The 17,213-nt window shown below is 33.6% G+C and overlaps 1 protein-coding gene across 1 annotated transcript; it reads left to right on the forward strand.

The window, feature by feature from the left end:
• The first annotated feature begins 1,497 nt into the window (after positions 1-1,497).
• LOC120630372 (E3 ubiquitin-protein ligase sina-like) lies at positions 1,498-14,300 on the forward strand. Its single transcript, XM_039899585.1, has 7 exons — positions 1,498-1,715; positions 5,566-5,732; positions 7,861-8,029; positions 9,961-10,161; positions 10,732-10,837; positions 12,324-12,448; positions 13,943-14,300. Exons 1-7 carry the CDS (start codon positions 1,682-1,684, stop codon positions 14,029-14,031), a joined length of 891 nt encoding a protein of 296 aa, XP_039755519.1. The 5' UTR covers positions 1,498-1,681; the 3' UTR covers positions 14,032-14,300.
• Positions 14,301-17,213: the final 2,913 nt, after the last annotated feature.

The raw sequence follows: 17,213 nt of genomic DNA on the forward strand, positions 1-17,213 counted from the left end.
GCCACCACCGTCGGAGGAACCATTAAAGGCTAAAATATATAACTGCCATACCCCTAACAGGTTAGCATCCTACCATCTTAGACTGTATCATCACTTTACTAGGTGAGATTGCTGTTGATTTAGTGGAATAAAGTAAAAATTATGAATTTTATTCACGTTCGTAAAAAATTATCATGTCTAAGCGCAGATTTACAAGATATGGTTTTGGTTATGTTTCGCTAAATATTTTTTCATATCAGAATAATGCCATATATTCATTTATATAAACTACGCTGTGGCTGTATTTTGGTATAATTCATGTAACTATAATTCTCTAACCCTATTATCATAATTATAAATTGAATCATAAGGACTACCTACGATTATAAGGCGGTTGTGACGAGCTCTAGACGAGCTCATTAAATCCAATGTTAGGAGATATATTTATGAGGTGATAATTGGTCGTGGTAACCGTCCGGTCCTTTTTATATGTTAATGGGGCATTTTAAAAACAAAGAATAAGTTAGGATTCACATACAAAGAAATAAAGTTTTAATTTTAAATGCGATTCTACTGTGCAATGTATTGCATGTTAGTTAGTTCTTTTTTCGCAGGTTAAGATATAAATCTTAAACTTATAAAAAAAAATGGTATTTAAAAACATTTAATTTTATTCTTCAAATCTTAGATGCACTTGAGTTTTTGTTTTGAAATTATAATGTGCCCCCCCAAAATCAGTTTTTTTTATTTACGCCTTTAAACGTATACTGTATGTACGAGATTTCAAGCCCACTAAAATAAGTTGTTTGGTATAGATGGAGGTACTGACAGAACGTAAGTAATTATATATAGCTTAGGTTCATTATAAATTACTTTTTTTTTCATTTATTTAGCTATTTCCAGTCCCTATTTTACCTTTTATTACGAATACCTACGTTTTTTCAGCCAGATGATATTCAGTCAATCAGTCACCTTTTACTTATATATATATATATATAGTGGCGTGCACAAGGTTTTCGACTAGGGTAGGCATAAAGCGGGTAGATGGCATAAAATGGCGATAATCTTACTCTGAGTTATACAAGCATTTTAGGGTATGCATAGCTACTGTGCGTCTATGAAGTGCACGCCACGGTACATATATATTTAAATAATGCCAAATTATTGAGTTTTTTGTAAGTTACTTAACACGTTACTCTAACTTTTTAGCAACTAAATGAAGAAAAACATCGTGAGGAAACCTGCATGTCTAAGACCAATCCATAACTGGGTCAGCATTGTGGACTACGGTCTAAGCACTTCTTACTATAAGAGGAGACCCGTGTCCTGTTTTGGGCCGGTAACAGGTTGATATCTTAATGATATCGTTAGAATTCTCGTGAAAAAAAAAACAGAAATAAAGAAAAGTGGGACTGTAAACTAAATAGCTAAAACCGAGTTAGTCCAACCTAGCGCATCGGTCAGCCGCACGGCCCTTACTGTTGACCTTGTAGCAAATATAGACCGGTCGGTGCCGTCGCCAACGACGAACTACTCGCAGCTAGACGAACACAATCATAATCACGTTTCAAGACACAACTGTCTGTTATCACTGAAAATGGCTAAACGATTACATCGTAATCGACTAACACAAGCTCTTGTCGATCTAAATGTGCTGTGCAAATCTGTGTTATATGTGGTGTAAGTGCGCAGTGTTTTAAAAATGTCATCTACGTCCTCCATCGCTGGTAGGAAATGTTAGTACACTATTATTTATTATTATTATTAAAATCAAATAATGCTACCTCGTAAAAGCATACTTTATGCTAATTAGTTGAAACACGTTACGCCTGGCTGTGTTTAATGTAAAATATTGGAAGAGTTAGTTAGAAATTTCATTTCCCGTGACAACAATGAAAACATTTATAAATAAAAATGCAATGTTGTTGGCAAATTTCAAGTTATTCCATGAACTACTAATTGAGTTCTGCGCACACAAACATATAAAAGCACGATTTTGTATTAAATAATTGGTTTAATTAGGTAATTAAACGAAAAATAATAGAGGAATTAAAATACTAGAAAAAGACGTGCAAAAGAGCCATAATTGAATGATCTGTAGCTACGATTGCTTTTTTTTTGCATTTAGTGTAGAGATCATAAGAAGAACCTTCAAACTTTAAACGTATACTGTAAACAGACGTTATTTCACAGTTGAATAAGATTTATTTAATGGTAATGTTTTAAAAGCCAGATATTATCATATGAACAAGTAATAATAGCATTAATTGGAAAATTATTAAAGGTGTTATATACAGTGGATTTTTATTCCGTGGGAACTCTTGCAAACTCACAGAAAAATACTAATACATCGGTTACTCTGTTTAAAATAAAAAATTTAACTGATGCATTAAAACTGCTTAACTACTTACTATAAATTATTAAGATTGCATTCATCCGTGTAAAATATTCGTATGTAGTGTTTGTATGTTTTGATTTTCTTATATAATACGTGTGAGCTTACTAGTAACATATTAAAACAACGTATAATACATTTTCCACTGTGCCATCAAAGCTCTTTCGTGACTCCTTTTTACCTAACTACACGGCGTTTTTACGTAAATTTGTGACGCCACCTGACGTTCCCGGGCGTCACAAATTTATATGACATAAATGTAATTTAGCTAATATCGCGACAGAGTTGATACATGAAATATTTAGTTTTAAATATGTATAAGATCGACTAGTCTATGAATGTGTCTACGTCAAGAGTAATTCGCTTAGATTATACGGTTCAAAGTCAGTGTCAAAATTTTATTTTGGTTTCAACCAAGGTTATCACCACTCCCACATTTTCTCATAAAACTATTTCATTAAAAATTAATTCTTAAGCTGTTTTGTCTTTTATATATTTAGAATGGATGGTTCAACAAAAATGAATTAAACTCTTTTACCGTTCAGTTCTGCTTGTGTTGCAAAATATTCAATTCTAAAATAGAATATGTCCGCCCCAGGAAAAGTTCCATTCATCACGTACAATCAACTTGATGCATTGGTACGCGTAGACTCTATACAGTGTCTAGTTTAAATTCTCGCAACTGTGTAGGTCTAAATAATTTTGCAATGAATTTTGTATCTTCTTTATTTAAAAAAAAATCTTTTTACCTCGTAACTCCTTAGCCTCTGACATGACTTCCCCTTCAGCATTATCATGGTCAACTCATTTCCGGCCCACTAAGCGATACGGGTCTCCTCTGAGACTAAAATGGGTTTAGGCCGTAGTCCACCACTCTCACCCAGTACGGATTGGTGGACACCTTTGAAAACGTTATGGAGAACTCTCAGGCATTCCTCACGATCTTTTCCTTCACCGTTAAGTTCCACAAGCAAGTGATATTTTAACACTTGCGATGCGGGCTGGAGATCGAACTCGGTTACCCCGAAAGGGAGGCAACTAGTCTAGCTAGCCCGCGCAACTACGTCTGCGCCAAATCGGTTATCACTTCCAAACGCAAAAAGTCATTAAAAAAAACCTGTTTGCAGCGTCCAGTTGATTATTTGTTTGTCGGGTTTAGTTTTATTAATTCAAACAGATAATTTCATATGAGTAAAAATCTAAAAAAAAACCCGACTGTAGTGCAATTTTCTTGGTTAATCAATCTTCTTGAACAAATCAGTTACCTGACCAAAAGATTACTGATACAGTAGCACCGATAGTAAAGATAGCGATGCAACTCCTTTCAATATATTTCAACGAAGTCAGCTGTGTGCGAATAATTATTATATGTATATATTGGCTCTTAGAGCATCAAACGTGCCCCGTAGTGGGCCGGTAATGGATTGATGAAGATGATGTTTACTCAATTCATACATAAATGAATAGAACAACAAAGCAGTTTAGAATATTTAATAATATTAGTTTAGATTATGGATAAGTTCGTTACTAGTTTGTGCTAACATAATTACAGTATCTGAGCGTAGTGTTGCTAAATATAAATTTAATACGCCTTAAATCATAAACGTCCGCCCAACGAAATCTCCTTATTCATAAACCACGAGCGCATTGGCGTCGTGGTTTGTGCAAACTTTATATATTATGTAGTATAAATTCTCTTAAGCCTCCAACCTGACATACAACAAGAATATTATATTATTCAAGAACCTTCTAAACTCTATAATTCATGTCTATCTATAAAAATAAATTTAGTTAGTTTACATAACATTTAACCCAATGTATTTTATAAATTTATATTCAAGTACAAATTCGGTATAATTTAATTTAAAATTGAAATACGTGTTAATATTAAATTTGTGCTCCGAAACAATTTTGCATGAAAATTTCGCGAATTCACGGAATGAATGATAATTTTCTCTGTAGTACAGTTATATTTAATATGTCAATATAAAATGTAGGCAGGTATTTTATATAAATTCTCTAATTGGATAAAATGCTTATCATTTGAATAGATAATATGATTAGGTATACATATTCACCTTGTAGCTAACGGTGTCATTGCTAAGTACCTTTTTCCCGCCTTTCTATGATGGCATTGTGTTAGTATACAGTAGGGCTTCGACCGAATAGCCCCATAAAAATATCCAACGATTCAACGTGATAAAGAACAAGTGCGTGAGAAATTTTTAGTTTCCGATTAAATAGTTTCACTAATTAAGTAGTACTTTCTAAGTAATAAATTTACTCTGGTATACAGCACCTCTATCAGATATTCCGATTTGTTTCACTTTTCTAGAACAGTTTTTTTATTATATTTATTATGGTAAACCGATACCTACCAACTTTTATGGTTTTTAGTAAAAAATAACTAAATTAAAGCATTGTCACGGATTCAAATCTCTTATTTATATAATTATGTATATTATTCATAAAATTTGTTTTAGTACCCATAACAAAAACTACGCTTACTTGGTGATTAGATGGTGATGTGTGTATTGTCGTAGTATTATTATTTAATTTATCTGTATTGTTAGACGTGTAGTTTAGATTCACAATAAGATAAAAAGTGGCGATAACATTTCATTTTTATTACTTTCAAGGCAGGACAATGTCTGCCAGGACCTACAAAATCACAAAACAATAAATTTACTTCCTTGCAATAACTTTTCCAGATAGTTGTTTGGAGGAGACTGCATCAGCAATATGTATAAAAATTATTATGAAAATATATTTGCGTTATATTTAATTAATTTGTGTGTAATAAAGCATATCTATCTATTAATAACTAGCGGATAACCCAGACGTCTTCGTTTATAGCAGCGCCACTGAACTAATTGTGTTTTGAAGCAAACCAGGCACCATTGAATAATATTATAATTTCACCAAATTTTCCCAGATGTTAAGGAGGAGCTAAGTGACCATCAATACACGTATAGAAGAATTATATAAAGTAGTATTTTTCTCGGCGCTTAAACCTCGCTTAGCAAACATTTCATGACCTAAATTAGACAAATCAGTCATTTCGTTCTCGTGATAAAGTGAGACTAACAAACCGTTGTTCATTTTTTATATATAGATAAATACTTACTAAAATTGAAAAGTTCCATCTACATATTTTAAAATGACAATATGACTTTTTATTATTGTTTCAGTGGTTCTTAGCACACTTCTTGAGACTGATCACTACGAAAGCTTAATAAAGGAACTGACCTGCACAAAATGTAATAAATATATGAAAACTCCAATATATCTGTGCGTGGATGGACATAGTATATGTGGGCCTTGCTACGAGAAGAGCTACCAATGTCATATATGCCAAGTGAGTAAAAATTCATCATTATACCTACACAGGACTGCCTCATCATCGAGACACCTAGTGGTTAGGTACCTAGTGGTCGATGTACTAACCATTAGAAATAAATAAGTGGTGTTACAAAACTGGTGTTACCCACCCCTCTGGCTTGGATAGCATGCCAAGCCATCGAAACCGGTTATTATCACTAAAATGTGTATAATATCATCCATAGTCTATGAGTCCACTCCTGGAATAAAGGCCACCCAGCGGGAAGATTTGCCCATAATTAAAGCGCGCCGCAGATAGGTTGTTGATCTCAATATATTGTGGTAGTACAGAGTACGTTGTAGCCCGTTCTGGGTCAAAATCAAAGTCAAAAATATCTTTATTCAAGTAGGCCCATAGGTGGCACTTTTGATGCGTACATAAGAATTACAAGGTAGTGAGATGATGGCGATAACCAAATTCGTAAACTTAAAACTAAAGCTACGAGGGTTCCAAACGCGTCCTGGTCTGAGAAGAAGCCTACAACAAACTTAGCCGGGTGTTTTTTGTTTTTTTGTTATCACCATCTCACAATGTCATTTAAATTATTAGGTCATATTCCCTTAATCGCCTCATACGACACCCCCGGAAAGAGAAGGCGTGGTTACAAGTGTATTCTGATCTGCAGTCACTACACAGCGCGTGCCTTAAATGAAAGAAATTAAATTGGATATTTCAATACAGGCACTTATAAACTGCATTGTTTTTGCTTGCAGAGCAAAACATCTGAAATTAATAGTATTGAAAGGGGTTCACAACTTTGTAAGAGAAAAATTAAAAGCGTGTCACAAACTATTTAGTAGGTACAGTTTTTTTTAATTAATCGTTAACTCCTCATAAACAAACGTAGTCATGCTATTCGTAGTATTCAAAGCAGTTAAATAATTATTTAATGAAATTACTATTTATACTTTTCATTCCAAGGTAAGGAACCCTTGGCACGCGACTGTAGCTCGCATTTGCTGATTTAATAAATAAAAAAAGAAAGTCTGGTATAAATTTAAACTATTATTAAACTTTATGACTAAACTTGTTGAAACTAAATCGGTCCGTTAACTATTCAAAATAATGAAATAATAATTGATTGGATTGTTTTGCGGTGTATTAAATTAATTGGTTTTAAAACAAAAACAATTATTGGTAGTAAATTATTTTACCGTCCCGACGATACATTTACCGCGGAACAATATATTAATGATGACTTTTTAATAATAACACGGTTATCTTGGAATTCTCATTTATTATTGACATATTTGTGTACAGACTGACAAGATGGTAAATATACAACCAGAACAATAACAGAGCAGCAATAATTGGTAATTGCCAACTTAGAACGTAGAATAGTATATTTATTATAACAAATAAGTTAAATTAAATATAAATATTTACCTAACCTTTTGATTTTAAAGCCCAAATAAAATCCCTACTAATATAGATATAGAAGATCTATCTTTCCTTTGATCAGACTGACTGACAGGCAACTTACAGCCCAAACGGCTGAACGATGAGGTACATTATGAAAGGTTCTTCTTACGTACTACTTACTCCAAAAGGGGTTAAACAAGGGAAAACAGTTAGTATGAAAGTGAGCCACTTAATTCAGTATTTCGGCTTTCGGTTTTAAAAAAAAAGAAGTGTTCATGTTGTGGCATAGTTCCAAAAATTATGTCCATAATTTTTTTTTAGCTTTTTCCTGCTTTTTGGAGACGGTGATTCTCCGCGAGAGTTCTCCGCAGACAGGCTGCTGACAATCGCTAGTTATATTATGAATGAGAGAATAATACTTATTATGTTTTGCGCTTATTAGTCGTTAGGGCCACAGTAGAGATACATATTTTTGTAACTTTTTGCATAGACTCGGCCTGCAGATGGCAGAGATGACTCCGGAAATACTGAGCGCCTTCACCGTTTATTATCACCTGTAAGTCAAACTAACCGGGACTGATAGCTTGACGTGCTCACCGAGAAACGCCGATTTACTAACTCCGTAATTGTATTGAGAATTTCTTGGCAGAAAAACTTAATGCCTATCAATTATATTGGTCTTATCCGGGACCTCACAATCGCTTAGCAATGAACTAACCAAGCTTTTTTTTTGATGTTCCAGAAAGAGTTTGCACTGATCCGACCAATGGTGCTGGAGTCTCTTGCCAATAAAGTGCTATTTCCTTGCACCAACGTCGGATGTCCGAAGCACGCCACCATTTCACAGCTAGAGAAGCACGGGCCAAGTTGCCAATATCGGATTATCGACTGTTTTATGGCTAGAGTTTATGGTAAATAGGTTTTTTTTACTTGCGGAGAAAATTAGAATTACTTTGTTATTATCTTTATTGAAAGTAACGAAACAAAAAAATTAACAGGGCCAATCTCTCTAATTTCCTTATAAGAACTTCTTTCGCCAAGGGTTTTCTGGGAGAGACCGCCTTTGCACACCTAAACTAGTTTTTTAATATTTCTTATTTGTAAATGTGTTTCTCTTTGCATTTTGTTTTTGTGTGTGCAATAAAGAATTTAATAATAATAATAGTAATTAAGGGTTAGGTTTAGTCACAATTATTAAATGTTCTAATACGCCACTGAGCAACGATATAATATTTAGTTGCGAATTTTGCTGAACGGGGTGTATCAACTAGTAATTATTAATTATAACTGTGAGATGGTTATAACAAAAAAAAATACCCGGCTAAGTTTGTTGTGGGGTCTTAAAAAAAATACCCGGCTAAGTTTGTTGTGGGGTCTTCTTAGACCAGGGCCGTTTGGAACCCTCGTAGCTTTAGGTTTAAGTTGGCGAACGAAGTTATCACCATCCCCTTACAATTATGTGAACATATATGTATGAACGCTTCATAAGTGCCTGTGATAGGCCTACATGAATAAAGAAATTTTGAATTTGAATTTGAACAATAGGTAGGTAAACGATAGATAATCTATCTATATAAATACTATTATCTTTGGTAGGTATATCGTAGTGGTATTGATAATAAATAATAGCTGAATTGAACATTGCTTTATTTAGAGTACTGATTAGGTAATGAGTCACATGATATACCATTTGCATCAACGTACTATAATAATATATATTTACTAACCGACTTCAAGGAAAGAAAGTTATTAATTCGTGACTTATGTTTGTTTTATTTGTAACCCTACGCAAAACTGTACTGTTAGGGTTTATTAATAATGAAGTCGGATGATTATGTTGTAAAATATTTCTTGTGATGTAAGAGGTTTTTTTGAAACAATGTTGCGAAAAACTACAATATATAAAAGTCCAACTTAATTCTAAGCAATCTCAAATAGTCAACCTTGGTTATAAAGTATGATATAATATAAATAAATAAAGCAGGAATTTGGAATGTAATTGTATATAATTTTTTCATATATTTGTATGCTCTCAAAAGTTGGTAATCTGGAAATGATATGGAAAATATAACAAAGCTTTTGACTTACTCCTACGCTTCGCCTTAATAGAAACATCGGCTTATGTCGTCCTGTTGTCGTAGCAACTTGTAGCACTCTGTAGTACTATCAGTATAAGCTGAATACGCTTGCAATCATAGGCTCTTATTAATAAACCTAAATGAGCTTAAAATGAGGTTCTCGAGATATTACCTGAGATTGAAAGTAAAAAAACGTCAGTTGATGAAAAAAATAAACTTTGTAAAGCTTAATATTTTATCGCAAAGGGAACCCTCAATCGACAAATAGTGTTCTCACACCCTTAATACTTGTAGAACCCTCTGGACAGCTTACACCATGACATAGTCGAGAAAAAATAATCATCTCAATTTTTACCTTCCTAATGTTACGACTTTGTTGGCGTTATTATTTATATTAATACCTACTTGCAAAATTACTGCTTTCTAGTACTAAGAGTATTTGAGCTAAGCCGAAGACGGACGGATGGACTTAGTGAAACTATAAGGGCTCCCTGTTAAGTATGGAACCCTGAAATTACCTAATTGATATTACGCTCCTACAGCTAGCTAACCAAAGCCAATTGTAAAGTGAAATCAAAAAATTGGGCTTTGAACAAACAATATTTTATTGTTTCGATACTGGTAAACGACTCCGGTAGTAAGCGTGAAAGTCTTATTATAAGAAAACGGGTACGATATGATCATACTAACTATTGTACATTTGCTATTCGATATATAGCTTGAGATTTTTCTGGGTAAGACCTTATTAAACGTATTTGTTGTAGGTGAGTGCACGTGGAAGGGTCGAGCCGGTGAATGGATGGACCATTGCTTCGCGGATCATAAACAGAAAGTGACAGAACTTCCCTTTATCACTGTCAAAGATAAATGGGACGCAAAGAGGACAGAACCGGTTCTTAACTATTTCCTGCTAAAATGCTTTGATAGGATTTTCAATGTTTATCAGATCTATGATAAGAGAGGAGGTAAGATTACATATTTTAATCTTCTATAGATTATTTTAGCTTCTTGACTAACGGATTCAATAATCCATTGGTGTTCAGTTCAGCACTCTAGAAATATAAGTTACACCATAGTTAGTAATGGATGAACAAAGGGTGGCATGCAACAGGAAGTGCTCCTTGCATGCTTTGTGATGTATTGATCTGTGTATAGGTTTTCCATCAGGTCTGCTTGGTCCGTCAATTATTACGATAAAAAAAATCATGTTGCTTGCATTTGCTGTAGAAATGCTTGTTTAGGGTGGTTCTTAATGCACTCAATGCATACATTGATTTTTATATTGCTCATAAAACATATACCGGACTGGACTAATGTTTTAACGTCAAAAAATTCGCCGATATTCTTTCCTATGTTGATATGTTTAAGGCAGATGATGATATTTGTTTGCTTAGGTAAAAGGATGTCAATACACCCAGATATATTATTAACAATATTCATTATATTCTAACTTCATGCTTTAATGAGTTAACAATTAACAATATTCATGATATTATAACTTCATGCATTAATGAGTTATATTTATATTATTTCAGGAAGGATGATGTGGACCGTCCTAGTGAACGACGACCAAGCCGAGAAGTTTTACTACGAAGTGGACATATTTTTACCAAATTTATTGTGCAAAAAGATTGTCTATAGGTAAGATTAGGTCCTTTCAAGACAGGACACGCGCACAAATTCACAATATAAGCCAACCAGGTACACTGTAATAAACCTATATAATAGTACGTAACTTTGGTTGCCAGTTCAGTAAAATATTCAAATATTCACGACCATGCGAAACCCACAGTGAGTGGTTTTATACACAATATACTACTATTTTTGCGGCACTGTTTTGGTTTGCACGTTTCAATCACGGCTAAAGCATAGTCCCTTTTACATTTGAAACTTATTTCAAAGGAAACTATACGTAAATGAAAGGGATTTAACGAGTAAACAACGAAAATTAACTCCGGATTTTGCAAAAGATATGAAGCAACGGAATTTATGACTCGAATCTCCTTTTTGTAAATGATACCTTATCTTATCGTTGGCAAAGTTTGTTGGAATTTGATATTAATTTCCTTGAATACTTCTAAGCGTTTTTTGTAAAAAAGAATATCTAAACGAGAATTCATAGAAGTATTTTTTTTTATGTATGAAATGTTTTCATCGTTGACATAACAATATCAAAAAAATGTCTACTTGAGTTTTCAGAGTATAGGTACTAACTTTATCTCGTGCTATGAGCCAAAATTTTGCTGCCAAAGTACTTAACATGAAACTACTAGATATATTCACTTACATAGTCTGGAACATAAGATATGATGTTACTAGCTGTTAATCTTCACTTGACTACGTACAGGTTGCCATAAATGAACCCATTAACTAATTTCCATCTTTAACCTTGTATGTCTAGTTATCATTCTGATAATATAAAATCAGACACTACCAGTATCAAATTTAGAATCATTACGACCACCTATAAAACTGATTCAATGCAGAGCCAATGAAATAACCCCTTAATACGATTTTTGTTTCCGGTTCTAATAACAACCAATCACCATAATTTGTTTCAAATTCAAATTCAAAAATGTGTTAGTGATGGTGACAACTGCATTCGTTAACTTTAAACTAAAGCTAGGAGGGTTTCAAACGCGCCCTGGTCTAACAAGAGCCCACAACAAATTTAGCCAGGTTTTTTTTTGTTATCACCATCTCACAGTTTAGTTAATGTTGAGCTATGAATTAAGATAAATTCATACCCAAGCTTTTTTATCATACATGAAATCTTTAATATTATAATAGGATTTCTATAAGCTTACGCTATACCTATATATGTAAACTTTGAACTTATTGACAGACATCTCAAGGATTTCATCTGGTAATTTGTTATAAAAAGATATTCAATTACCCTTAAATGAATTACTAATTTAACGCAGCCTAGTAAACTGCACTACAAGATTTTTTTTTGTTGGTACGATACGCTTATAATGATTCGTAACGTAAAAATGCATGGTTCCTCGGCCGAGTTCTGTTACAAAAAGCTCTTCTACTACTGTAAAAAGAAGCTGGCTCCACTTTGCTGTTAAAAATGTAGACAACCGTACCTACTCTAAAATTAAGTTTTGTAATTTTGTTTCAGGCGTCCATGCAAGTGTGAGAAGGATGCTGACTTTTTGGAGCACACACAAAATGTTTACATTCCGGTTGAGAATATTTTCTCTATGCTCGATGAAAACGAATCAGTTAATTTTACGGTTAGAATCGGTAAGTGTTACTAAGAAATTAAAATCTAAAATCTGATGTAATATTTTAAGAGTGAATTTTTCAATAACAGAAAAAAATTATTTAGTTTTTAACAGCTGTTGTTGTATTTAGAATTTTCTCAATTGTGGTAAAATAATAATAGGTAATGGGTACGTAATAGGTATTGTAAGCATTAATCTACTTTTTTATTCCAAAATCCTGCATTAATTATTATAAATAACAATCAAAATTATACACTTAGAATTTTCAACAAAGAATGCTGTGGTACAAGGGCTCCGTTACGGAATAACTGAGTTTTGTCTACTATTCATAACATTTCCCTCTCCTACAGGGCTACACATTTTGTTTCAATACTCTGCGGTCAACCCTGATGTATATGATTATAACGTACCTTATTAGATGACCTAGTGAAGTTCGTTCAACCCAAAGGACACCAGCTATTGAAAGTAATCCAAAGTGGCAATTACTATACAAAATTACCAATTAAATTTTCGATTCTGTTGCTGAAATTCGGTAAATAATGTACCAGATGTGCAGACTCATTACTTTTATCTCAGCGATTACTACCATAGCTTAAAACAGTATTAATTAAAGATTGTTGACGCTCCTGTTTTGGAATTATAATCCTTAGTTTAGGGGTGTGAGGGTATGTCACATTAAATGGTAATTTTAAAATAATATTTCTTATGGTATTTAAATTTATTATGGTAGTATTTGGCCCCTTTTATGGATTAGATTAAATAATATCGTCGCTTAGCTGACAATACCGCGGATGAAAAAATTATCATATTATTGAGTAGATTCAATAAAGTTCCGTTACACTTTTATACAAAAAAATAAACAAATAAATCTCTCTATAATGTTCAAAATTAAGGATTTTGTGAGCAAATTCGATTTTAGCCTTAATTAACTTTTTGCTAATTTCTCACGGAGCATATAAGCGGCTACATTATTTGGTTTTGTGAAACGATCGAAAATAGGTTCCCAAATCGTGGGTCTCTCGCAAACATTTTTTGACAGATAACAGTAGGTTACTGTATAATTATTGATCGAGGATAAGTAACTGAGAATAAAAGCACTTCGTATATCCGTAGAAGAACTAAAGTTACCGACATAGCACAACGAGTCGCGAAGCTGAAGTGGCAATGGGCGGGGTACATAGCTCGGAGAATCGATGGACGTTGGGGTTCCAAGGTGTTGGAGAGGCAACCCCGCACCGGTAAACGCAGCGCTGGTCGACCCCCAACCAGGTGGACAGACTACATCAAGCGAGTCGCAGGGAGCCGCTGGATACAAGCGGCACAGAATCGTGGTATTTGGAACGCCCTACAAAAGACCTATGTCCAGTAGTGGGTGTCAATCCGTTGGTTTGTTGATGATGATGATATAGTACATAATTAGACATAAACAACGTATATCTTATTTCTAACTTAACTTATTTCTAAATATACGCTAACTATATATCTTATTTCTAACTTAACTAATTTCTTACAGGCGAGGTTGAAAATTTGTCTCTTCTGGACACACCTAGAACAAGTGAAAGTCTCATATTCCTCAACAACGAAGAACACAAAGAGAATTAAATAACAAACACACGATATGTTTCATTATAAATATTATATTTAACAACAATATTTACCAAATTTCTAAGGAACTTAAATCGCTTCCAACCAATTGGCAACATTTTTAAATAGGTATTTTTCTATACACGGGAATGAATGTTTGAGTAGTTTTAAAAAATAGTTACGATATTTGTAGTAAATAATAAGTTTTTTTTTTTGTAATAAGATACAAAAGACGATGGGAGCACTTTAGATTTGTATTCGGAGTCAATTTGTGCATCTTCCTTAAAATAAAGACTTTATACTTAAAAACGTGATTATTATTTCTGATAACGTTTGGTAAAAGAAAGCAACAGCTTGATACCAACAACTTACAAAGTCTGTATAGTCGATGAAGGTCTCAGTCTCAGGTGAGAATTATAATCAAAGTAGTGTCATGTTCTCGAACGTGTTCAAGAAAGTACCATGTAAGCGAGTTACTAAGCCAAAGTAGTAATATGTAACTTTGCAAGTTAAACAACCAAACTCTTCATAGCTATAAAATTTGAGGATTTCCCTCGTTTTCTATTGAATTCACTCTTCAAATCCTGTCTTCAAAATATTACACGCTTAATTTGATGAACGATGACGAATGTAAAAGTTTAAACAGCATTACTATTTTCACGCCCACGCCTGAATTTTATAAATTACCTTCATAGGTAATACCGAGATGTAATACATCTCGGGAACACTCAACATGCTTTCTAAGTCAAATACTGTGGTTTCGATTCCCACAACATGAACATGTTTATGTGATGAACATGAATGTTTTTCAGTGTTTGGGTGTTTATCTGTGTATTATAATTATTTATATTCATAAAATAGTATTCAGTCATCTTAGTACCAATAACATACGCTACGCTTACTTTGGTGCCAGATGGCGATGTGTTATTTTCACACGAAAGACAAGTTTTCATTTCCTAAGTAGGTAGCACTACGAGTAGCAGCTGCTCATTGTTGTCAAAAAATAATAAGACATATTGTTAAAGCTGTTTTCAGCACCCGAATCATATTGTAAATCACGCCGCGAAATTATGGGAAGACAAAATTTATTACCCTTGTTTCCGCTAGCAAATTTTCATCGCGTAATAATTTTATCCACAATACAAGTTTATTCATTTATTGTTTTCGATCGCTAAGAATATTTTAAATTTAATTTAGTATCACACATTTAAGTAATATGGGATATATCATTTATAAAGCCGGATTTTGCATTACTATACGACCTTTATGCATGTACCTAATATAATTTTTTTCAATAATTAAATAATAGCAACTTGGATAATTTTTCCTCATAAGAAGGTTCAGAATCACTCAGCGGGCGATGGAGAGAGCAATGTACTTGATCAAATCAGGAATGAGGAGATCCGTAGAAGAACCAGAGTTACCGACATAGCTCAGCGAGTCGCAAAGCTAAAGTGAAAATGGGCGGGGCACATAGCTCGGAGAACCGATGGACGTTGGGGTTACAAGGTGCTGGAATGGTGACCCCGCACAGGTAAACACAGCGTCGGTCAGCCTCCAACGAGGGGGGCAGTCGACATCAAACGAGTCGCTGGGAGCCGCCCAGGACGGTGGATTTTGGAAATCGTTAAAGAAGACCTACGTCCAGCAGTGGACTTTAATCGGTTGAAATGATGAGATGATGATGAAATTGTGTAATTTGATAATAATTAATCAATGTATTGGATTTGGGATCCTAAATTCAATGTTAGTAATCTTGGATTTGGAATCCTAAATTAATTATCAGACACTCCAAACTTATTGGAACTAATGTTTACATTGTAAACTAAGGTAAGGTCAGTAATTTCTGCACACTGCGCACTACTTACACGAGCCGCTTCAAACCATATTTCCGTTCCTTTTAGTCAGTTCATACACGAGAAAAATTTACGATACATAGTCAGCTACGGTTCCTGAGACAGACTATACAATTTAATACCTTATTTTCAGCTGTCCAAGCTGAGAACACGTTACGCATCAGAATTCCTAGGTCACTTACGATGAGCACCACAATATAATTTATCAAGTAGAGTATGTCTTGCCTTATATATTAGGGACAAAATAGCAACTCTATTTTTCTACAGCTTTTAGCAATAAAAGTTTAAGAAGTGAATCATATTATATGACGGCCGAGTGGCGCAGTGGGCAGCGACCCTGCTTTCTGAGTCCAAGGTCGTGGGTTCGATTCCTACAACTGAAAAATGTTTGTGTGATGAACATGAATATTTTTCAGTGTCTGGGTGTTTATCTGTATATTATAAGTATTTATGTGTATTATATTCATAAAAAAAATATTCATCAGCTATCTCAGTACCCATAACACAAGCTACGCTTACTTTGGGGCTAGATGGCGATGTGTGTATTGTCGTAGTATATTTCTTGTTAATACATGCGCATTTTTTTTTTATTTTACCTAAAAAATAAATACATACAAAATACAAAACTAAAAATATTTTAAAAGCAGATGTGCAAAGAACGATCTTAAAATATCTTTCTTTTCACTCTTCACTTGTTTCTAAATACCCACTAAACAATACATAAACCTAGGAAGGGATTCGTAGTACAGTTTAGTGTTAAATATTCGAATGAACAAAACTAAGGTATCCTATTTTAAAATTCTTCACAAAACATAAACAACATTCAACAACTTTTATTTGTAAATGTATATATCAAGGAAAGATAAAGTCCTGCTAGCTTGACAAAGATTTGGGAATGAATTTGTTAGGTTCTTTAGAAAGTTAATTAATTGACTTGGATACATAATCATAAAAGTACATTTAAAAAAGCATGCTTTATGTATGTCTCTCAAATATATCTGCCTAAAAAATACCGTAGCTAAGGGACATTTACATGCATGCCAAACTTAAATTCTACCGTTGAAGTTAAGCGGTATGCAAGTGTACGTGAGCTTTTGCATGTATGTATAAGCGACAAACAATTCGGAATTAATTTCTTCGGTACTTTAGAAAAGTTAACTGACTTGAATAGATACTTGTACATTAAAAAACCACATGTCTCTCAAATCTGTAAACCTAAACAATACCTTAGCTAAGGGACAATGGTCATTCAGTTCATCAAGATCATGAAGAATTTAGAAAGGAATTTAGTAATTGTAGTGTCCTAATGTACTACACAGGTAACTATCTTGAAAGCATTTATAA

This window comes from Pararge aegeria, chromosome 16 (genome assembly GCF_905163445.1).
Source record: "Pararge aegeria chromosome 16, ilParAegt1.1, whole genome shotgun sequence".
NCBI lineage: Eukaryota > Metazoa > Arthropoda > Insecta > Lepidoptera > Nymphalidae > Pararge > Pararge aegeria.